The sequence below is a fragment of the Aphis gossypii genome, chromosome 2 (assembly GCF_020184175.1).
Source record: "Aphis gossypii isolate Hap1 chromosome 2, ASM2018417v2, whole genome shotgun sequence".
Classification (NCBI taxonomy): domain Eukaryota; kingdom Metazoa; phylum Arthropoda; class Insecta; order Hemiptera; family Aphididae; genus Aphis; species Aphis gossypii.
In genome coordinates this window covers 794,817-820,493 of record NC_065531.1, presented here as the reverse complement: position 1 = coordinate 820,493, position 25,677 = coordinate 794,817, and the positions used below count along the sequence as shown (strand labels likewise).

At 28.4% G+C, this 25,677-nt stretch overlaps 2 protein-coding genes across 9 annotated transcripts in view; one reads left to right on the top strand and one right to left on the bottom strand.

Annotated features, from left to right (window-relative positions):
- Positions 1-8,966: 8,966 nt before the first annotated feature.
- Positions 8,967-12,367, top strand: LOC114132750 (52 kDa repressor of the inhibitor of the protein kinase-like). Of its 4 annotated transcripts, none has more exons than XM_027998305.2 (6): positions 8,967-10,022; positions 10,101-10,247; positions 10,432-10,520; positions 10,598-10,678; positions 10,743-10,754; positions 11,809-12,367. In XM_027998305.2, exons 1-6 carry the CDS (start codon positions 9,925-9,927, stop codon positions 11,826-11,828), a joined length of 447 nt encoding a protein of 148 aa, XP_027854106.1. In that variant the 5' UTR covers positions 8,967-9,924; the 3' UTR covers positions 11,829-12,367. The 4 variants fall into 4 exon arrangements, with proteins under 4 accessions (XP_027854106.1, XP_027854104.1, XP_027854107.1 ...); XM_027998303.2 differs by having other exon boundaries at positions 10,728-10,754; XM_027998306.2 differs by lacking the exon at positions 10,743-10,754.
- A 2,891-nt stretch (positions 12,368-15,258) lies between these two features.
- Positions 15,259-25,677, bottom strand: part of LOC114132724 (major facilitator superfamily domain-containing protein 12-like) — a 35,851-nt gene continuing 25,432 nt past the window's right edge. For 4 of the 5 annotated variants that reach the window (XM_050199605.1, XM_027998266.2, XM_027998264.2 and 1 more), the window contains exons 2-10: positions 22,344-22,622; positions 21,547-21,757; positions 21,296-21,410; positions 20,395-20,619; positions 20,168-20,305; positions 19,960-20,071; positions 16,794-16,944; positions 16,565-16,683; positions 15,259-16,440 (exon numbers count right to left, since the gene is read on the bottom strand). In XM_050199605.1, the coding sequence (XP_050055562.1) occupies positions 16,322-16,440; positions 16,565-16,683; positions 16,794-16,944; positions 19,960-20,071; positions 20,168-20,305; positions 20,395-20,619; positions 21,296-21,410; positions 21,547-21,757; positions 22,344-22,622 (1,469 nt within the window). In that variant the 3' untranslated portion in view covers positions 15,259-16,321. The remainder of the gene's footprint in view (positions 16,441-16,564; positions 16,684-16,793; positions 16,945-19,959; positions 20,072-20,167; positions 20,306-20,394; positions 20,620-21,295; positions 21,411-21,546; positions 21,758-22,343; positions 22,623-25,677) is intronic. The other variant, XM_050199606.1, reaches the window with a different exon arrangement.

Below are 25,677 nucleotides of genomic sequence, written 5' to 3'. Positions count from 1 at the left end.
TTATCAAAGCATTCTAATTTCTTCTACAGCATAAAATGTGTACTAATATTATACATTCGTCGCTCCACCTATAAGCGGAAATTTGATGACATTTCTGGGAGGGCTAAGTGATATACCTATTATGCTAATTACATCTTTACGGTACTACTGTACTAGAGCAGCTGTATCTTAAACTTTTGTGGGGATTAGTCCCCGCAAGACACCCCTCCTGATTTCCGCCTATTTCTCCACCGCTCAATATCTAAAATATGGAAAATGTTAACTAAACTTACAAAACCAATACCAAAACTATTATAGTGGTTTCTATGTATCTAGTAATAGGTATGTACTGAATTCCACTAGGAACTACACGAGTGTCACGAGTTGCACTCTAGTCATATATTTTTGTTAATCGAATACGAAAATAACATTAAAAAGTAATTCCCTATCACAAATATTCATGAAACACATATTTGCAACTTATTATGTTGTTTTTAGGTTAGTGCATAAAAAATACTCCAATAATAAGATCACGCTAGTTATTTGAGTTTTGAATAAAGGCCATTGGGGGGGACTTATCCTCTATATGACCACACAGAATAGATATGACCCCCGAGATATTATATTATACATCGATTCCTTCAAATTTCAAATCATATTATATGTTTATAAAGTATTAAAAAGGAAAATATGAAAATCGGTAAGGACGACAACGCCGCTACCACCGCCTTTTACACAGCGATCGTGGCGGTTGGTGTCTGGGCGCCACGACGTTTCGGCGCCAGTTAAAGCGGCGCCTGAAGGGCGCTGTGTGTACGACGCCAAACACAATTGTTACACATATTCGCTTGTGCACAGTGTATACACGGCGGCGGCGGCTGTTCCAATAATTATATTATACGCATAAATACCTCCCTTCCGAGAATTTCATCTTGTTTGCCGTCGTCATCGTTTCGTTTTCTGATAAGTGATAACGCATTTGTCGCATTATACGAACTAACGAAATAATAATATAAAAAATATTATTTATTTAAATTTTAAATACTTGTGTATAAGTTACAAATAAAGTATAAAGAAAAAATAATGATTTTTTAGCCTTTTTGGACTTATGGTTATTATTAACAACACCAAATTATTTTTTTTGGACACCACCGCTGGGTTTATGTTTATGTGTATTTTATATATTTATTTAAGGAAATAAGGTTTGTGAAGGACTGTGCCTGTATAGGAGACATAAATTCAAATGACAAATCGTATAATAAAATATGTAATTACCCATGTTATGTTAATTTGGGAGGCGGAAAAAATGACCACGGAAAAAAAACCCACGGAAAAAAAGCCCATGGAAAAAAAGTGCTATCATTGTAATCTTATATTATGAAATATTTTATAAACTGTAGTTGATTGTTAATTATACAATGGATTTACAATCATATAATATATTTTTAATAATAAATAATAATATTTTTAAAATAATTTTATCATATAATTATTTAATAGAACATAGGAACAAAATATTAAAAATACAAAATATTTTCGTTTGTGGTAACATAATAATAACTAATAATTATAATACGAGAGATCGCATAGTCATAATAATTAAATAATATAATAATTTAAAAAAATAATTTTCGATAGTAGTCTATAAAAAAAAAGTTAAACTCATTTAAGCAAAATCAACATTGATTAAGGGTTAATTAATAATCATTGATTACATTTGTTTATCATTTGAGACAATAATAAAATAGTGTCAAAACGATAACAATCAATAGTTAATACTATTAGTACTACTAATACTACTTTTATACAATATTAAATTGTTGAATTATAAGGTTAATTATAATAATAACTTGTAGGCTATATCTATACATAAAAAAATTAAAATTAACTTAACTGTATAATAATGATAATTAATAAAAAGCTAAGTTAAAACATTATAAAATTTAATTGAATTGCTAAAAAGTATGTATGTATGTATGTATAATTTAATAAAGTATTATATTTTACTACTGTAAATATTATTTAAAATATGTATTTATAAATAAATGTAAATATATTATGTATAACATATTTTTTTGGGCTTTTTTTCTGTGGGCTTTTTTTCCGGCGTGTGTTTTTTAGTTTGGGTTTTTTTTCCGTAGGTTTTTTTTGGGGGGTTTTTTTTCCGTGGGTTTTTTTTCCGTGGTCATTTTTTCCGCGATTCGTTAATTTACAAAGAAAGTACCTACATTATAAAATATTGAATTTAATAGTATAAAATATATGATGACTAAACTGAAATTATACAAATAAAATTATAGCAATAATTAATAGTGTTAATACTTAATACTTATTTTATACAAACAATGAAATAATAAGTTTAAATGGTTAACAATTTATATTTAGGTAGTTTCTTAAGTACTTAGGTAAGTAAGTTAGGTAGTTTGAAAATTGTAATTTTTTTTTTATTATTTTTGAAAAATTCAACAATTTATATTTTTAGTGCAATTAATAGAAAAGATAAATCGTTTGAAATTGCAGTCATGTGGATCATCCACACGAGTGGATCGAGTGAACAACAACAATACACTGGATGCATAAATATAATAATAAATAATATAAAACCATATTATCTATAATTTAAGTTTTAAATTTGAGAGGGCTGCAAAGTTTTTTAAGTAAGGTTAGAGGAAGCAAGCCCGGATTAAAATAATTTTAGGCCCGAGACCAAACAATTTTAGGGGCCCATAACCATAATCAAAATTTTGGTGACCCAAAAATAAAAATATTTCAGACAAAAAAAAAATTATATTTATAAATTTATATCTTACTTTTTTAAAATACAGAAATAGAAATGTTATATTCGTATAGATAATTTTTTTTTGATTTTTGGAAAGCAAACTCTTTAATTATATCCTGGGTGTTAATTACCTCCAAAACATCACTCTCTGTACACAAAACCATAAAACCATTTAAATTTTCTTGAGAACTGTTTGTTCCATACTTGTTTTTTATACGAGCTAATTTGGAGAATACTCTTTCAGCAGAACAATTTAAAATAGGTATGGATGTATGGTATAGCTTATATGAAACGTTAATGTATTATAATAATAATGATATAAGTTTATATCATTGCAAATCTTTGTATTTTATCTTATATAAACCAGGTATATATTATAAACCAGTGTACATGTTTCTTTTGATTTACAAAATATACTATTATTAGTATATCCAAATATTTCTGATTTAATAATAAAAAAAAACTATTCTACAGGGGCCTTCTATTGTTTAATATCCGTTATGGCCTGTGGGCCAGGGGCCATGGCCCTCTCTGCCCCCCCTTAATCCGGGCTTGCGTGGAAGGTTTGCTCCTTCAGTATTTTTGTCCTCTTATACTTCCCCAATATTTATATAGTCTAAAAAAAAATCAAATATATTTTCAACTTAGTTATAATTTAAACAATTACCTAATACAAATAAAATAATTTTAGAGTTAGTAATTTTAGTAACACTATTATTATTATATAACAGCTTTCAAACTTCCAGTTTCTGGTTTATTATGAAGCATTTTATTATTGCTATTTCAGACTAATAATTGTACCTAAACAACCAATAATAATTATATAGAACTGCGAATTTAATGCATTAAAAAACCATAACTCAAACATTTATTTTTTTTTAAAAAAACACATAAAAAATTTAGAACACGCAAAAATGATATAGAGCCTAACCTAACCATACGTATCACCTATCTATATGGGTATTACCTATTTGTGCATCGTAAAGACATGGAATAGCGAATAACTATCTTAATGTACGTTTGAACGACTTTCTGTATAAGTCACGATGTATTTATTACATTGCAATTTGCCACTATCAGAAAACTTCATTGGTTTTACTTGTAGGTATATATAATACAAACTATATACATTTTTAATTTTAATTTAGACATTAATGTACGTATTATTGTATTATGTATCTAACATGGGCGTATAGGCATGGGGGATATGGGGGATGGATCCCCCCATGACCCCATGACCTTTTTTTATACATATAATATACTTTATACATTATATCGATAAAAAAAAAGAAAATAATTTTGTTTTTACGAAAATTAGCTAGGTTTTGAGAGTATATGTGTATATATGTGTATCCCCTACCCCCAATGAAAATTCCTGTCTAAGTTACTAGTACATAACGACGCATATACTAAATGTGTATTACTTAATTATTATTTTTAATTAATAGATAAAAGATGTTGATATACCTATCTACAATCTACCTTTAATGATGCCATAATGCCATACAGATTCTATAACTTATCATTGGTATTTGGTAACACGCTACGGTAGTATAATTTATCATACCTAGTTTATACATTTCTTTTATTTTATAGTTTATAAGCAATATGAGAAAAGTGTACTGTGTATCATTCACATTTTTAGCAATATATATATATCAGTATATACCTATACAAGCATCGAGCAATAACTAAAATATCTGCTCAATTATACAAATACAAAAATATTATGGGTATTATAAGTAGGAAGTGATCAGAATCGTGATTACGTGGATGTAATGACATGTTATTAATCAAGTACACCTATATCAGTACTTTTATATTAAAAAATAGTATGCGGAGAAGTACTCTTGGTTATTTTTAATAGTTATTTCTAATATCTATCTGTATATCGACACAACCACTCGGACATCTGGTACAAATTTAAACATCTCATATATACAACCTAAACATAAAGGATTTTCGATTGAGCCTATATGGTTTAACACAATAGTTCAATCTTTTTCGTCACACGATATGTTATTATAGTACAAAAAAGTGAGAAAAAATAAAACTATCATAGTACATAATGTCATAATCAAGGCCGCCTGCACGAAGGAGTAGCCCACCATACTTTATGTTTGGCCAGTTATGTTTGTCTAGGGTATATTTCTAAAAGTCTATAAAGATATATAGGTATGCCGTCTCGGTGAAAATTTTTGTGAGCACCTTTGCACATAATAAATTCCTAGTTAGGTATCTATTATGTCCGTAAACCATCGTCCTAAAGTACTTTAACTGTAATATTATTATATTTGTATATTATTCAGTATTCACCATCATGTAGAGAACAACGCATGCGCACTATTGCATTACTTGCAATACGTTGAATAGTATCAAATTACTGATCGGCGACAACGGTCATCACCTTTACACACGCACACATTATATATATTAAAATATATATGACATATTATTATAATCAGTCACACTCATTCGTGAGTCGCACACCATGATAATCATAGTAGTATAATACTACTTAAATGTATAGATATTATAGTATGCTCACAGACCACAGCTGGCGTACACACCGCAAACAATTGCTGCGTTGAAGTCGTATTTTAATAAACATATATTATAACTGAATGCATAATTATAATGGGTTTATGTCTTACAAAATTAACAAAAAGCGTTATTCCTATAAAAAAAAATGTATTTACAAATTTGAGTTACCTTTTAGATTCTGAATGATGGATTTATTGATTTTACAATGATGTATGTTTTTTTTCTATCTATATCATTATCTTTTAGGGGCCTAGTTAAAATGCTTTGATTTTCAACTTAGAGGGTAGTTTTAGATAGCAAATTGGATCTAGTTGGTACTTTGAGGTGGTCAACTTAAAAATGTCCCAGTACTATTTCCAGTACCGATAAAAATAAAAACATAAATTAAGGAAAAACAACAATTTTTACGCTAAATTAGTAAAAATTATAACTCAAAAACGAATAACTGAAGAAACTTAAAATTTCCATCAAGTGTTAATTTTATTAACATCTAAACATGGTATAATTTTTAAAATATCGATTTGAGGTATCTAAAGAAGATTGAAGTTTGAATTATTCGATATTTTGTTTTAGAAATTCCGATACCAAATTTATGAATGGGCATTGCTGTATTGGGTAAGAATATACCTGAAAATTCAATACAAAATGCACATAAGTTGTTTTAAAATTTGTATGAAAATATTAAAATACACACGTATAATTTTTGTTATATCATATGTATATACATTTGTAAAAATCACGAACTACAAGTATTTTGTAGTAAAAACTTTATTAATTCTTCAATTTTTAAAATTAATGTTTAATAATTTAATATTATGTTCCTCTATTTAAATTTTCCTTTAATTCATTATTCAGGACTAAGGTCATCTATACAGATTGAATGCTAGAAAAGAATTATTATATAGAAATATTTGAGTCGACCGTTTGTTCCACATTTATCTGGTTATATAATATATAAACGTTATTGGACATATTTATTTTCTTAAACAGTTACACACACCTATACCTTAAGGCACAGTTGCCATGAGACAAAATACATAATATTATAGTCATATAGGCCGGTATAATACGTATAACCTTATAAAAATATTTGACGTTTCGATAAATAGTTTGTATTGGGGTTGTAAATTCCGTTGAAATTAATAGTTATATATATATTATCTGCCCGCCTTTATATATTGATACCTATATAAGATTATGTTATACATTATTATTCTACAGTATAAAAAGACGATTGTTAAATACTTGAATGGACCGCCGACGGCGAGTTTACTTCCAACAGGGAAGTTTTTAAATGAATACCTACCTACCCTAGTTTCTTCTGCGTTCTGTTGCTATAAAAAATGTTCTAAATGTTTTATACATGGGCACACCAACCTAAAATAATATGATACGATTCGATGATATATCTTATTTTACCATAATCATTGGTATGTATATACAAAGCTTAATGTGACATTATTTTATATAGATACTGCTGATGCAGAACTACGTTTGTCGTTTGACGAATAACGAATGCAGGTTTCGACTGAAAACGTGTGAGAAAAAAACGTTATAGTATTTGGGAGAAAAAAAGACGAGTGATTGTTATTTGTCCTTGACATAAACTGTATTTATCAATATCGTGATGGATATAGGTAATACAATATTTCGTATAACACATGATAAAAGTTACTGTAATAATATAATACCTATAATTTGTCTTCGAAGTATTTTATTAGAATGTGAACGTCCGCTAAGATTTATAGTTTACTTATAGTTTACAATATAATATATATATATATCTTATATGTAAAGTTATATAAAAGATACACATACTATACATAATATTATTTTGTATTACATAGATTAGGTTAGTTATTAAATATAAATACATAATACATATTGTATATAGTATATACTATATAGACTTATTTGTGAGTGAAAACACTGAAAACTTAAAAATTTAGTCAGCATTGTTTAAAACTGTGTGAATAACAATTGAGTGTGATACATATCTGTTCTGAATAGGTAATCATTCTAACTGGTAAGGCCGTAAGGCTAATATTATATGATTTATGTGTTTAAAATATTATTAAAAGCAAGAACGTAGTGGTACCATAATAATAAACGTCATGCACTACATAGTGCATCTAATTCCATATGGGAGGAAACGTTTGAACACATATAATTCCGTGACTATAATTGGTGTTACTAAGAAGACATCACAAGGTTGCATAATAGTATTCCAAAAATATGTCTACTTTTATATGTAGTTTTTAGAGTATTCTTGTCGTATACCTTACATAATACATTAGCCACCTATCATATTATAATATTGTTTTAGATTTTAAGTAAAGACGTAAAGTATTACTATTATTTGTACTTTTAGTTGAGATAGATATCTTCTATTTATTACATAGTACCTATGTGGTTCATTTTATAATTTTATAATTTAAATAATATATTATATTTCATATAATGTAATTCATTATTGTCATATTAGCTGAGTACGAAAAATAATGATAAATATACTTATGTTTGTCAACATTTTCAAACCTCATTGATTATTTTATCATAATATCGTGTTATGACGATTGTGAGGCCTCCGTAATAATTTGCTCATGGACCCGAAAGATTTTGGGATGGCTCTTGATTGTATGTGCGGAAACTGAAGAGTAGAGATGAAAAGTGCAAAATTTTAATACCATTTTTTCATCATAGTAAATACATAAACTTAATGTAGTTATCATATACGACACATACCTATAGAGGGTTGAAGGGTTATATTGTTATAAGTATATTTAATATTTAGATGAATAAAAAAAAAAACCTGAAAAGTTACAGAATTTAGAAATCGTTTGATCATACATACTCATAGGTAAGTTTACGGGAGTGGCCGAGTGGGCACTGCCCCTCTCCCCCGTAGACTCCAACATGGACGCCCATAGGTAACATTTTAGGGAGGTCAAAATAAAAAATTCTCAAATGTAAGATAATAATATTATGGTAATATTTATTGTCTTATTGAGCTATAAGTTCGTAATATTTTTTGTCCAGGGGGGTAAGTTCCCTATCTTGCCCTCCCTAATGGGCGCCCATGGCCTCCAACAAAACCATGCTAAGATAAAAAAAAAGTCGTGTGGTATGTACCCTGCAGTACCTATAGATTTTGATTAATTGTAATTTTTTTAGTTACGCATTTATAATAAAAAATATTCCTAACGTTGTGAATTTTGTAATATAAAAAATGAATGTTTCTTCATGTCTAAAAAAAAAATAGGTCTTCTAATTCAAAAATTTGTTATGTCCCTTCGGCCACCAAAGTCTGAACACGCCTATGTACATACCAATAATTATTGTCTGTAATAAATATAAACTACCTTCATAGTTCATACATATCAAATTATAGTATTATACGCATTATGGTTTTCATAACTTAACTCGTTAACTTTAACGTTTCAGTCCATTGACTTGTTAATTAATTTTATAGAGGGCTAATAAGCGTTCATAAAAAATAAAGGTGCCAAAAAGCACCCTGTCATCAATCAGATGACGTACCGCAACAGTTCACACACCAACGGAATTATAAAAACTTGTTCTAAGCGTAGGCGCCCAAAGACATTTTTAGGAGGGGGCAATGTTAGGATTTCTTATATAATAAATAGTAATTTAGCTGTAAACATTCAATTTAAAACATATTTTTTGAAAAGTCAGGGGGGGCAAATGCCCCAGCTTGCCCCCCCCTGCGGGCGCCTATGGTCCTAAGTCCAAGGACCCTGAGGGCTCACAGTCACAGCTTCAACAACAGTTAACGATATACTTTATAAAATTATATTGTTTGTGTACTGCACACCGGAACACACGTACACAGCAACAGGGCTCCGTGGGTCGGTGGCGGGATAACCGCACGTTGCTGGTAAAGTGTACGTGTGCATGAGCGTTTATTTACATGTGATCTCAGGCTGCCGTAGCCCGCAAGGCACAGGCACACGCGGACAACGACGTGTACGGTCGAGGTAAGAGGTAACCCACACGACACACGTACGATGTACGACGGCCACGGTCGTCTCACAATGGCCGCCCGACGCACGCACGCACAACAATCGTCGTTGTTCACGCATGCGCACTAAGCACACGTACGCACGCGTTACCCAAACGTTAAGTGTGGGCGCTAGCGCGTGCGTTCGCGCAACATTCTATCGTACGCACGTCGTCGACCGTCGTATAATATTATTAATATAGTACATTCGTACCATTGTTGGACCGTCCGTTCGTAGTACAAGATAAATAATAAAACGTCGCGTCGGGTCCCATCGGGCACGCACTGTGTTGTTTTACGGGCCGAAGAAAGGAAAAAAAAGCACACTGCCTGGCGGACGATGCCGCCAACGCGAACCGTTATCACGCAGCCCGTTATCAGCGCATGAAACAACGTTTTAATTTAAAAAAAAAAAAAAATTTCCTCTGACTTTAGCCGCGCGCGTCTCAATTTCTCTACCGTCGGCCCCGTTTCCGCGACGTTCGCGCGTGTGTGCCCCAGAGCACAGTAAGTCCGTACCGTAACACATCGCCGCCGCCGCCGCTGCGCGCCCGCCGAACGCCGCCGCGCGCACGACGACGACGACGACGACGACCACACGATGCCGTCGCACATGAACTGTTGTTTCAACAAATGCACCAACTCGAGCCGGAGCACGCAGAACCTGTCGTTTCACAAGTTCCCGACCAACGAGAGCCTGTGAGTACTTTTCGAAGACTTCGATCGTTCCACTAACGCCGTGTGTTCAACATTTTATACTCACCCCACTTTTCCCAGGTGTAAACAATGGGTCGAACTGTGCCAAAACGACAAAGTCATCCAGAAGTTCAAGAATCACGGTTCCAGCCAAGTGTCTAAAAGTTTCAGGATATGTTCCGAACACTTCAAGCGGGAGGACTATGTGCTGTGGACTTCGAAAAAAAAGTCAGTATATTTACCTACTAATATATATTATCTATTATTATTATTATTATTATTATTATTATTAATTTCATAATCATTATGATCATCACTACTTTTTGACTGCCGTCATTGTCGACGGTGGCACGATAGACGTACATTACTAACTATGTTTTGTCTCTATTCTTGTTTGTGTTGTCGTCGTTAGGGTATTGCACAAAGGATCCATTCCAACAGGACAGCAGCTGATAAGTCCAAAAACGACACACTCGAACATTACCAATTGGAGTGATATGAGTATGTTGACTCGTCAAAATTTGGGTCTGTCGTTTGCCGATTGTTAATAATTTTATTTTGTTTTAATTGCTTTTCAGTCACCGAGGAAGACGAGGCAGTCGCCAATAACGCAACCTGGAGTCCACGTGGAACCCCAAATTTTGATCTATCTGGCTCAGGTAAGTTAGAGTGACTGAATTTTACATCAATGTCCTAATTAATTAATAGTTGTGTATTTTCTAGTACCTGAGCAGGGTAAGTAAATGAACGATTATATCCAGGGTGGAGTCCTTGCAAAACTCCATGTTCTCAACTAAGCAGTCCAGATAAATAGATCATAATATGTTAAATTGTATTATTTTTCTGAAAAGAAGCGCAGACTTTGTTAGCTTATTAAACAGTTACATTTTTTTAATAATTTGAAATACTATTTAATTTTTTTGCTCTTTGAATTTAAAAATTACCTTAAAGTCTTGGGGTGTTATTTTCTAAATTTTAGTTGTTAATGGTTTATAATTTTTAAATTATAAAATCAAATCAAAAAAATTTTTTTATAAATGTTTAATTATCAAACCAGAAAGCAGTTTAAAAAAAAAAGTATATTTTTTACTTATAAAATGGATATGGTAGTAATTTAAATCTAAATGATTTATTTTAAAGCCACTTAAAAATTTAAAAATAATTCGGTTATGTTTTGTATATGCTTTGACCAAGTCCAGCACCACATATACGTTACAATATTAGTGGCGCATAGTTATTATAAAAGTTATTTGTAAATAATTTTAGATTTTAATTCAAAGACGACAAATGGCTATTTTTAAGAGTTGTACGAGTACATTTTGTAACAAGTTGAAATTAATAAATGGTGTGTATTCTGTTAACACTTTTTTCCACTCTTTTATAAAAATGCCTATATATATATATGTCATAATGTTTATATTAAAAATATTTATATACTATGCAGTATATACATTGTATGTGTATGAATGTATATATTATATAATGCAATCATGCATATTCATGTATAAGCATTTAGATTTATGGTTATGATTATAATATATAATAATTTTAATTAAATAAACTGTTTTATTGTTAATACCATACAGCTTCAACAATGATTGTTGTGAAAAATTATGCTTTTATAAAAATAGTTGAAAGTGGTGTACTTTTATATAAATATTAGTTCTTAACTTTTTTTTTACTTTACTTAAACCCTAACAAATATTAAAATTATTTGTACTTGAGTTATTATGCTTACTCGTACAACTCATTGTTTATTATTATGATTATTTTTTTTTTTTTTTTTTAGCTTTATCAATCATTTGGTAATAATTTCAAAAGATATTGTTGATCATACAATTGCTCCATTAATTAATATTGTTTCATTCACTATAAGAAGATAATCAATTTTTTGTTGATTATAGAATCTATACTTAAAATTAAAAGACAACTTCTTAGAAAAAAAATGTACTAAGTGATATGTATATTACTTAAATTTTTATTAATATTATATTATAATAAATTGTAAAAATATGAGCATTCTTGTACTCATGAAAAATCATTATTAAATATTTTTTTAAGTTATCACTTAATTTAGTGTGTTATTATGATATTGTATAAGATATACTCTTAGCTAAAAAACAAAACTGCCTTTTTAACAGAATTTTTTAGTCTTCAGTTATTCATTAATTTATGTCAGGGAAAGAAACATCAGCATTTGAAATGAATCGGTATTAAAATTCAACTGATAATATTATCATGCGTTATAGGAGATATTAAAAAGTATAACACTATTTTTTGTAAAACTTAAACGGTGTGCAGCGTATTATTGTTGTTTTTTTTTGTACAATTATTGTTTATTATTATTATTTTTTTTTTTAATAATTATCGATATTTAGATTGGTAAAGGGTGTATATAAAATATTATTAATTTTAAAAATAATGGACCTTATTTTTTTCTGAATAAATTAATTTACAAAAAAAAAAAAGAATTGAAACACCATACAATTAATCCTAGTCTATTGGACATAACTTCCATTTTGTTTTTATTTATAAGAAATATTTGGATATGAAAAACTTTATCCAGCTCACAGACATGGAAAAATATAGTGACCATTAGGCCACTATATTACTTTTTCATTCTAATGTAAGTTGTTAACAATTTTCAAAATTCCCAATCTGGCCCTCCAAAAATATTAATTGGTAACCCCTGATATATACTAGATAATTTATTTTATTAACATAAACCAAACATGGTCTTTAATCTTCATTAATTTTTGTTTTGTCAAAAGTGTTTTTACTTAGTTAGAACAAAATAATATTGTAAAACTTCAATTAAAATTTAAAAAATGTATTATCATTTATAATTATTACTTCTAATCATGGTAAACCATGCTTCCAATTATGTAAAAACTTGTATTGACACAATATTTAATTATGAATGGTTCATGTTAACAATAAAAATCACCCTGTATGTTTAAATAACATATTATTGAATAATAATTCATATTCAATTGAAAATAGGTACATGTATTTTTATTTTCTCTGTCGTTAAAATGTAATAAAAATACAATATTTCTTAATTGCCTTTAATTTATTGACTAATTTTCAATTTTTCACTAATTTTATGTAATTTTATACATGTTTAAACAAGTAAAAATGTATTTAACTCTTTCGCGACCTATAACAAGAAACAAGAAATTAGGGAACTCACACTGCTGTATTGCAGGGTAGAATATACCTTCTCATTGAGTGAATCATTTGAATTGGTGTGTTAAACTTGAATTCAATGATAAATTATTTTATCATTTAAAACAATTATTGTCATTTTTAACAATTATTTTTGAGGAAGCACTGTCATTTTTTATTCTTGAAGATATTTTACTATAAATCAATATTCCTATATTATATTATTTAAGTATTTTTTTATTATTCATTAAGTAAGGTTGAATTAATTGTTTCCAAAACCTAATCATATATTATAAAATATTATTATAATGTGTCTAACTATAAATAAATTTAAGTCAACACAGATGAATCTTTAAACATTATAAGTGGGATTTTGATTTATGGTATTTAATAACTAATCATAGTATCTTGAAAAAATGTAAGTAATTGTTTATAAAAAGTAGTAATATTCTTAGTGCTTAACAAAAATCTTCAATTCCTTTTGAATAATATTTTATTTGATAGTGTCATTACTAGATGGCTTCTTCCGTAAAATATTCATGTTATACTATTGTCTATAATTACCATTGATTATAAAATAGAATAGAATTCCATAACCAATGCTATGACTTGTTAGTACATTTTCTTATTGTACATTAAGGCACAAATAAATCTTGAAAAAAAAATTGTGTAGAATTTCTATATTAGAAACTTTTAAGAAATCTTGTATTCAATGTTGTATACTTAAATTTTTATTTTTAAACCAAATAATTTGAAATCTTTTATGGTTTTTTATTAAAAAAGAAATTGACCATTTTATGTTTTTAAATTTTCATAAAAAATCTTATATTAAATCTCCAATTCAATTTTTCGAAGTCCAAAAATTAAAAATATTTGTTTATTTGATTATTTAAAATGTCTATAAAAAGCTTAAAATTAGTTAAAATATTTTTAAGATTGTATCGTGTATAGTAAATAATAATTAAATTAATAGCAAAATGCTCCATTATATATATAGTTAAATATTATTTAAACATTTTAAACAATAATAAAATAATAACAATTTATGCCAATACCTAATTAATAATAATATATTTGTTATCTCTGAGAAATTTTGTTTTTAATTCTCTTACATTAGGTGTTATAATTATAAATTTAAAACAAATGTTTGTAATTTTGAAAAAGTTTGCATAAATTTAAATATGAAATTCAAAAATATGAATGTATTTCTGATATTTTGTGATTTGGTATGTACTACTTGATAATGAGACTATATGAATGTTTTATTTTTTACTAAAAACCGTAATTTTATCACTCATAAATCGAAAAATAAGACATTTTCAAATTTTTATAAATAGTAACTAGGTACTAACTACAAAAGATATACCTACTTATTTATTCATTATTTGTTATCTTCTTATTGTGTCAACACCATTAATATTACTTATAATTTATATCATGTTAAATTAATCAAAACATGATACTCTGTAATCTGTATACAGACATACAGTAAAACCTCTCTATAATGGAATTGCTTGGGACCAATCATTTTTTCCGTTATAGGTAGGATTCCATCTAATAGAGTGTTGGTTATTATCGAAAAGTTTTTCTGTACATCCATAGATGAAGATTGTAGGATATAGCTTTGGCTAGGAGCATCTTATTGGAAGAAAAAAATTATTTAAGTCTAGAAATGTAGTGTATAAATAAATGCAAAACATTCAAGTTTACAGAACAATTTTTTGTACTTTAAAATATACAGCAAGAAGAACTAAATATATTTTATTGAAACTGGTTTTGCGTGTAAATTCCTAAAGCAATATTGTTTTTTCCAGATTATTTTGATAAGTAGGTGCTAAAAAAACTAGTATTAGAAACTTTTCTTTGCTCTTAAGCTCAACTTAGTTATTGCTATCTCCTACAGGTAAGTGGTATGCTTTTTTTGAAGTTATATTAAATGAAACATGTATGCAAGACTTGTAAGCATAAGATATACATATACCAATATATTTATGAGTAGCTGATATTATAAAATATTAAAATAAGGACATATACCTATATATTTAAGAAAACGCAAAAATAAATATTCATATAAACATAATAAAGTATAATAATAATAATATTAATAAAAAAACGTACATTTTCAAATGTTTACAAATTGTATTAATTGTAATAATAATAACAATAATGCCTAATATATTTAATAAAATATAGCTTGGCATTAAATAAAATAAAATAATTTATAAATGTTTTCTTTTAAATAAAATAAAAACGTTGATCAATTAAACATTTATAATATAGATAATAATAGTGAATAATGGTAATGCATAATTAATTAACTTTGGAGGGAAACGTTAACATTGTCTACTTATTAAATAATAATAATAATTATATTGTACAATAATTTATAAAAGTCTTAATTTAAAAGAAAAAAAAATACTGTTAAAAACCAAAACTTAGTTTAACAATAGTTTTAGCATAGTATTTATAAATGTTAACAGTTTTTCACTGTATCAAATTAATTTATAAAAAAAACAAACAGTTTTGTGTATTATGTACAAAATAACATTTAAAATAAAATTCATAATCCATTAAATTATTAATTAAAAGACTAGTACAAAAATAATATATATATTTTACCTAATCTGTTTTCAAAATATTTAATACAATTATTATCACGTTGTTTAAAAATCAAATTTACATTTTTTTGTTATTTAGAATATCAAATTTTATGTTAACATCGATATTCTATGTTAAAAATAAAATTAATTAAAATAACAATTCGTAATATATCTTAGCTTATTTAAACAAAATATACATTATTGATTAAAATTGCTCAATTTTAACAGTTTTTGAACTCAATAAAATAAACTATCAAAAAATATGCTTCGATCTATATTTTAAATTTAACAATAACATTAACTATAACACGACTGTTGTGCGTACAAGTTTTCTTGTTAAAGTTTTGTTTAAGACGAAACCGCATTGTACATAAATTACAGATCATAAACCACACAACAATAAAATAAACTATACGGTAAATAATGAAATTGAAATAGTCACTTATTTACTGTAATTCTATGTTTTATTTTCAACAATCATGTAATATTATGGATTGTGATAAATTGCAATGACTAGATAAACTACCAATTCCGTTATGAATTTACCGCGTAGCTGGGTAGGGCCTCTTGTCCTTTTTCTATCGGCTGCTTTTTCGATTGATCAGGATGTTGATTACCGCTGCTCGAATGCGTTTCTGGAACTTCGGGTACAGCTGTTTAAGATAGGTATATATAATAGGTATTAGACATGAAAGTCATTGTATCAGTAATCGACCATCAGGTCGGTATGTTACAAAATTAAAAACATCGACAGGAATTAGATTAATTATAACTCACTCAGAGTTGGACGTCCACCGAAGGGTAAACTGATGACCGCGATAAACGCCAAAATAGAAGGAATCGTCCAATTGTAACACATTATGTCGCGATAGTAATTCGGACATGTTTCGCAATGCCTATTTATAGTATAGGAGGTAATGTTAGTTAGTGGTAATCGGTACAATAGTTTGTACAATTTATATAATATTTAATTTCTTGAAAAACAATAACGGTTTTCGTAACTTACAAAGACTGGACGGTCATTACTACAGCCCCGTTGCAAACTTTATCGGTAAAGCTCATCAAGCCAAATGTAAAAGCACCTCTGTGCGTTTTATCGCCGATTAAATCAGTGGTCAGTGCTTGACTGGTGACCAATACCACTGAACAAGCAATACCTACAAATACACAAAGCATACACGTAAAAACAACAACTGACAAGTATTTAATTAATATACTTATAATAGTATTATTATTGTTACGCGGTAAGCATTTCTAATATGTATTACAGAGTTATATTGCCCATATGTATACTAAATTCGTTTCAAAAAATAACCTTATTAAGTCCAAAAACATTTTTCTTATTATTTTACAGAATTAGGACTGTCATTACACAATACACAATATGTCAAATAATCATAGTTTATTGTCTATATAGGTAGTTAACCTATACCTATCAAATATTAAAAAGCGGGCAAGTGAGTACCGCTCTGCTGTACATTAGGTGCCGTATGGATCATTATTATATATTATAGGAGTGTTAAATTTGAATCCAATGATAGTTATCATTGTATACGAAAAACGATTCTGAACGAAGATGATTTGTCAGCCTAGGATATAATTTCTAGTGGTTGGTGAAAAAGGTGGTTTATGTTTTAATGGCCTGAATACAACAAAATTTAAGTTCTTTTATAATAATTGTAAGTTAAACTTATGAAAAACCTTGTATTAAATTTTCAACTCTTAGCTACTTCTACAAAAATTTTTATGAAATATACCTACAAAATAATTTGCAAATATTCATGGTTTTGACGAATTTTTGTCAATATTTGAACTTCAAATGCTAATAAAAAAAAATTGTGCCTATGTATTCTTATAATTTTTTAATCACTATAATAATAACTTATGAGGAACTTTGCATTAAAATTTCAAGTATTTTGATAGGGCCAAAAAGATTTTATCGACACATAAAAAAACAATTTTCAGAAAAATTGAAAATTTCAGTTGTCTATAAATAGCTCAAAAAAACTCAAAGTATTTTGAAAATTAAATCAAGTAAATAAAATGCCAATCTAAATAACTGGTAAAATTTTCAAGTATCTACGACTTATACTTTTTGAATTATAACAAATATAAAAAATCGTTTGAGGCTAAACCGTTATTTAGTGCGGTTTTGTAAAAATTTAAATTTCAAACACTCATAAAAATTTTTTGTCTGAATCCGGTAGAGTTTTTTTTACAGATATTTGAAGAAAAATGTATGGAGAACCTTGTAACAAATTTTCAAAACTTAGTTATAAAAGAAAAAAATTACAAAATTACTTGCAAATTTTCGCGTTTTCGACAGATTTCGTAAAAATTTGAACTATAAACTCTTATAAAAAAAAATTGTGACTAACGATTTTTAATTTTTTTTAGCTACAATAAAAACAACTCATAAGGAACCTTGTATTAAATTTTCAAAACTTTTTGGTCGTCCAAAAATTTTTTATCGACACTTTAAAAAAAATTTCTCAAAAAAATCGAAAATTTCAGTAGTCTATAAATAACTCAAAAAAAGTCAAAATATTTTGAAAATTTAACTATATACAGATACTACTGACATTAACATTTGGTGAAAATTTCAAGTATTTTCAGTGATTAGTTTTTGAATTACAACCATAAAAAAAAATCGATTTGGTCGAAAACTGGTTTTGCGTAAAAATTGCCGTTTTTCCGTCATTTTTTTTTTGTTTTTCTCGATTTTTTTGAAAACTGTTGGAAAATGTTAACTTTTTACCTCTATAATGCACCAAGGATATTCACTTTTACATCGGAAACCACCCCCATAGTTTGAAATTGGAGCATTATTTCGACTAGTTATGCTGTACACAGACACAAAAAAAAAAAAAAAACACACACCATTGTAAAATCAATACATTCATCACTTCGTTCAGAATCTAAAATGTATATAATTAGGTAGATAGTAATTGCTTATTAAAATTAAAAAAATTAAAATACACATGTATTTTATTTATTATTGTAATTTAATTTTTTTTTTAATTATTATTGAAAAATATCGCTATTGTGTACCAACGATTGGCCGGCTACATCACTGTTTTATATTTTTATGAAAATAGTTGTCTCATCTAACTTATTTCATAATATCCTTGGCAGTGGCGTACGCAGAATTCGTTTATGGGGGGGGTTACCATTTATGTATATGTATAAAATATTAAAATGTTATAATGTAATATTCCAAAAAAGAATTATACCTACATATTTCACTTCTGGGAGGGAGGTTAAACCCCTAACCCCCCAATGGTACGCCACTGATCCTTGGTTATAAATTAATAAATTACGTAGATAAAATACGTTAGATAATTTTATGAAAATCTAATATTAAATAGCCATTGTAAAACATAATTACAAATTTAGGATTAACTCCGTAGTCCTGTCTCCAAATATCTAAACTAAGTCATTTAGATTTAGAATTTAATAACTATCTATAGGTATTTAAAAACATCTACACGATTTCGTATGATTTTAAATGCAACGTTGCCATAAAATACATGTATAAATAAATATATTACACATATGTTAAATGCACATGACAGTTGTTTTGAAAACAATATTTTCAGAAAAACATGATTTTAGTTTACACTTTACACCACATTGTTGGACATGATATTCTTGACTTGTACTTATGGTTTAATTCCTTGTGGTTATTACAGTAGCTTATTTAACAATTGTTAAAAGTTCATAAATTATTATTATTATTATTTTATTTAAATTGTATTATACTTATCAACTTACTTAATTTATTTCATAAAAAATAGATAAATCTTAAAAATACTATGTTAAGTACCTAAACTACTTATCTATTTTCATACCTCGCAATATGCCAATATCGCATTATTATTTTGATTTTACATATAATCGTAATAAAATAAATTCGATACTGATCCTCATAACGAGGCAAATAAAATATGTAATGGTAATATTCCATAAAAATCATATGATATCGTGTTTATACTTTATATTATATAATGAACAATTTACTTAATCGTGTATGTATATAAATATTTAGTAAAATAAGCGCTTAAGTAACCTTGAACATATTTTGGACACGAAAAAAAATTACTTTAGCGCAAATATACTTAAATTTCAGGGGATGGTAAAATTGTTAACAGTCGATAAGTGTAGTTACTTACCTATTATGATAGTGACTGCGTAAACTTGATATTTGGCAAATGTGTTGCCACTACCTAAGTAACACCATAACGCTGAACCCAATGACAAAACCACGCCGAACGAATAAGTGTACTACGAAAGTTTCAATCGTTAAAAATACAATTTTTAATGTAAATGGTGTTTAGTGTTTGGTCATTTCAACAAAAACTGTACGTGTACTATACCTACCTTTCTGCCGAGTTTCATGTTCATGGGTTTGTTGAGGAGTGACATACAAAAACTGCTGAGGAACATTATCAAAGGTAACAGTGCTAATTTTTCTGCTTCCAATTTTAAATAATCTTGTAAGTACATTGGCAAGAATACCTATATATAATAATTATATATATATACATCAACAATAATAATAAGCAGTATAATGAATATTCTATATAAAATTGCGTATTTGTTTTTACCAAAGTCATGTTAACAGTGATCCGAGAACACATGTAAACGACGGCCGTCTGGTAGAGGGTGATATGTTTGAACATAGACCAAAAACTGTTGGCTGCGCGTTCAGCCTCAGTCTCGGTCATCAGGAGCTCTCGATTCACACGGTTATTGGTCAGGGGTTCGCGTACCCCGATATGAAATATTATGGTTGTCATAGCTCCAACAATCATGATCACTAATATGACTATCTATATAAATAAATGTATATATTAATTTACTGCCATTTTATGGCTTTTTTTAAATTAAAAAAGGTGATAGAAATTATAGGATGACAATATTTTTTTAAATATGAAAATGTATGTTTTCAATAATACATTTTTAGGAAACAAACTATTAAAAAAACCCATGCTCAATGCTCATATTTTAGATCGATACTATAATAAAAAATGAGGTTTTAAAATGTTCGATAAAATCATGCAATTATATACGTCATTAGCAGAAAAATTAGTTTGAATAGTTTTCTTCTTATTATTATTATTATTAAACCCATTAAGTAGTCGCTGTCGGTGCGTAGCATGGTAAATGGCAATTTTCCTCCGATTATTTTCTGTGCAGCAGATTTCTCCCAGATTAGTTGTAAATAAAAAGTTTTTATTATACAGCACTTATACGGCTAATTACTAAACACATTAATTTGTATAACGAACAACATTCATATTATGAATTAATGGCAAATAATTGTTAATAGGTACTTACTACTTATATTATTTAATTTTTTTTTTTTAATTCCACATAACTAGTTCCTTTATATAAATTAATAATAGTAGGCAGTCAATAACTCAATGCACAATGACAATGTATTTTATACACAGATACACGCATGTAGTGTCGGGATACTAAATAAAAAATTAATGTTATATATACTTGGAATTCTTTTCTTTCTGAAGGTCCAAATTGAGTTTTGCTCGCGTTGTTACTTCTAAGCACGATCCAGGTGACTACGTACACCAGGATGTTTGAAAAGACGGTAAAACTATACCTGTTTAGGTATTGAAAACACATATAAAAATGATTATTAATAAATAAAAAATAAAAATTTATTAAAATACGATTATACTTTTATATGCTATGTATATTATGTAGCCATTAGTTTGTAATTATTTTTTATTTAATACCTTATGGAGAGTAATGCCGTTCGTTCGTCCCTTATCGGCGTCAGGTCCGAAGCTAATGCCATGTGCGAGTTCTCTATGGATGCCCATCCGATTTGGAAGAAGACTATGAAGAAACAGTAGTATAGAGCAGTATTTAATTCGGAGGTCTCGGCTTGGGGTAAAATAGGCGGCGAGAACGCGAACGGCAAACTTATGAACACTAGTACACTTCCTATATGATAAGAACAATGGAAGTAAGTAAATCATATTTTATTAATATTATAGTTAGTTATAATGTACATGTGAACCTGGGATTTAATTTTTAAATTTTTTATTCACTTTTAAAATTTACATATTATATAATATTGTAATAGTTCACATGACGTTCGATCAACAATCGATGTATTGGCTTTTGAATTTTCCTTTTTTTTCTAGTTCGGAAAAAGAAATCTATAAGGACAAGGATCCTTCAAAAGCTTAGATATGCGTTTCTACTTACCTATAACTGAAGGGGAAAATTGTTTGGCTGAAAGCTGCGGTTGGAAAGGTTTTATATCTACCTATTTTGGGTACCTATGTGATATAAGATCATTTATATACGCAATCCTAAAATGATTTAACGATTAATCAGAGATAAATATACTCTATTGGAGCCTGTAAACTAACCAGGAAAATTATAGTTACATAACATGATTACCTGCTGCAATCATGCCACCGTAGATCTTATCCCAAGTCCAACAGTACTTATGTAATATACATTGTGTACACAAAAACAGACAATATCTGTCGTAACGATAAACTATTATAAGATATCTCACCGAAAAGGTGCCAAGTTTTGCGGCGGCCGTATCGATCGGTACAGTAGATGTTGGTCTTATCCGATAACACGCCTATGACAGCCGTCGCAACAGCGTCCGTTAGCTGGCCAACGAGAACCACAGCACCGGCATTGATACTGGACAGCTGCATGACGTAGTGGTAGAATACCAAGGCGTAGGTGAACCACATAGAGGCCACCAGGTCGTTGAGCACGTGTCCGACGCCATACGACATGAACGCGAACCATTTGAGAGAATCAGACATTTTACCCTCATCACCTGTTGCAACAAAGAAAAAACAGTTTAGCTGCGGGGGTTTAGAAGATAATAGTGAACACCATTTCAGTGACTAAGAATTTCCGGTATTTATAGTTTTCACTGTAATTAGTGTAGTTTGTATACTAGTTTAAATTCTAAATTTTAGGAATTTCGTGGGAGTAGATATGCTATAGGGAATGCCTTGTAAGTACAACATCTCTTTGATTCTTTTCAACGAGAATACCTTGATATTTTAACTGTACATTTTTAAGCATTTGAAAATTCCATAAACTGGATAATAAATAACGATAAGCAGTGAGTATAAATATTAAATATACATATAATATGTAAATATTATTTTCTTAGTTGAAATAAAACTAAAAAATAAATTATAAAAAGGTCGTATAAGGATGGCGGGGGAAAGCTGCACTCAATAACGCACCAATGCGTTCTGTTCGTTTTGATTTCGTTTTAGTAAGGACGTCTTCAGACTACTAAGTTAACAAACATCATGCATACATCTAGCTGTATATAAGGCTTGTCACTTATATTCATCAACATTGTATTTTATTTTATTTTTATTTTATCATATAATTGTATTAATAATAGTAATGGTTATAATAAGAAAATAACATTATTATTTCTGTAGACAATTTGTAGTAGCTCCTTTCGAATTGCGTAAATCATCGAAGATGAAAAATGCATTATATTATATTCCCACATCGAATCAGAATAATCATAATACACTAATATACAATAAAACACAACACAAGAATAATTTAATCGTCACATTATCCGCACATTGCAGTATTTATAATAAATATTATTATATTTTAAATAGGCAGCGTGCCATGGCCTATGATATGACAAACCTATTCGTCCCATTCATCGCTACAAGTTGTATTATCATTTATCTTCATAACACTATAGGTACCAGTTAGGTACTTAGATAATATACAATAATATACATATCAATATAATATTATAAAATATGGATATTAGATTACAGGTACATTGAGCAACATCATGTTCAGGCTAATAGGTATAAATAATATAGGTATTTATAACAATACTTGTTGTATTGGTGTTCGTCATTAAGATTCAGATAATTTTATTATAATAATATAATACAATAATAGATATTATAATAATTACTGATACTGGAGAGAAATGTGCCTATAGGTTTTATCGATTTGTTGCATATATTATAAGTAGTAGGTACTTTAGTATAATAATATTATCTTCATTTTTTTAAATAATTAAATGCCCTTCAAATTGTTTTGATTAATTAGGTAATTGAATCAATACCAACTAGGCAGTAGGGCCTATACGTGTGACATATCGTTTATATTATTTGAGTACCCTTAAAATCTAAACTTTATTCTTGTTATTGCTTAGGTGATATTCTTTGGCCCTTCCCTATAAATCTAATAGAAAATATTTTAATCTACCTACGTAGTACGTTGAATACCTATCAAAAGGAAATATTCTACATCCAATAGTAATACGATTACAATAAACATAATACCTACATGCAGTACTTAACTATATCTGAATTATAGAATAATAATATCGATCAGTTTAGGTAGGTAGGTACCAACCTTTTTTTTTATTTTTCCCACTTTGAACCGATATGCAGTGATGGAAGATCAGTGTTTTGCATTTTAAATTATTAACACATAATTTTTAGCATAATATTGCCGTTTAGATATTTAAAAATATATAAATATAGATAGTTTATAGACTTATAGTAGATACAGTTTATACAGGCTTATCAGTGGTGATAATGAATTTTCTTTATTTAGGCCAATAGCGACTAATCTTTTATTACCGAAGGCCGTAAAAAAAATGGAGGCCAAGAATTTAAGATTTTTCCTTTAACTAATAGAACTAAATTAATATTAGTGATGAAATAATGTTAACTTAGTAGAACAATAAATATGATAATATTATTTTTAATAATTTATTTTTTATTATAAAACGACGCAACAGTGATAACGTTGAACCTACGACACATTTTCATGTCTGATTATTATAACAACGTAAGCATGTAATTTATAATAAATTAACAAGTAATGGTAAAAGAAGAAATATTTATTTAAATTTTATTTTACATAGTACGTTATGTTCTTGGGTAAATATTAATGCGTTTTTTTTTTTAAATTGTTTTTAATACTTTCGCGGATCGTAGTTGGATATCTCTGCCAAAATATTATTATAGACACCCTTTGAGCTGTAACAAAATTCGATGGCGGAAAAGCCAAGTAACGTAACCCTCAACTTTTTCGAAATCGAGGATTTAACTGATAATGATAAAACACATGTAAATACACGTTTTTAACCTAGTAATGTACCCTCAAATCATTTCTTTAAGTGGTAAATTCAGCTTTAATTTAGTCATTTATGTTTAATGTAACCCACACAGGGACATATGGTCAAGTAATGTAACTCACAACGTAACCCACAATAATTATAAACGGCTCCAGTCAATTGATGTAAATGTAATCCTCACTGTAACCATCATTATTTTATTTGTTTTACAATACATTGATGCCAATTAACGCAACCCTCTTAAGATAATAGTATTGTTATCGGCTACTAAATATTAAATTTCTGCTGAGTGCCCAATGCCCATATTAAAATCGTTAAACTAAGGTTAAACCACCGAATTCGACCGATAAAATCAGTAGGTTAAGTGTAACTACACATCGTTTTATTAGTATCTAGTTGCATTATCAAACATAATGTTTTCCTAAAAAAAAAAAAAAAAAAATGCATTGATTAAATATTTTAATAATGACGTATAACGAATGGATGTTATAAAATATATTAATATTATTATTATTAAGGAAAAATTTATTTTAACACCCAGATCTCATCATGTGTCGTAACAGAGTGACATTTATTGAATATATTTAGTTATATTTAACCGTTGTGATGTACCTAATCCAAAAAAGCTCATAACGTAACCCACAATTTTAAACACCAATCCAGATCAAATACTATAACCCTCAACTTCCCTCACTTTGATACATAGTAACTAGTTTAAAAAATCATTTCTAACTTTTAATTGTAT

Bases quoted from the DNA above. Each gene is read 5' to 3' on its own strand.
- LOC114132750 (XM_027998303.2), top strand. From the start codon at position 9,925: ATGCCGTCGCACATGAACTGTTGTTTCAACAAATGCACCAACTCGAGC. The intron at 10,248-10,431 runs GTCAGTATATTT...TGTCGTCGTTAG, and splicing joins CTGTGGACTTCGAAAAAAAA to GGTATTGCACAAAGGATCCA. The intron at 10,679-10,727 runs GTAAGTTAGAGT...ATTAATTAATAG, and splicing joins TTTTGATCTATCTGGCTCAG to TTGTGTATTTTCTAGTACCT.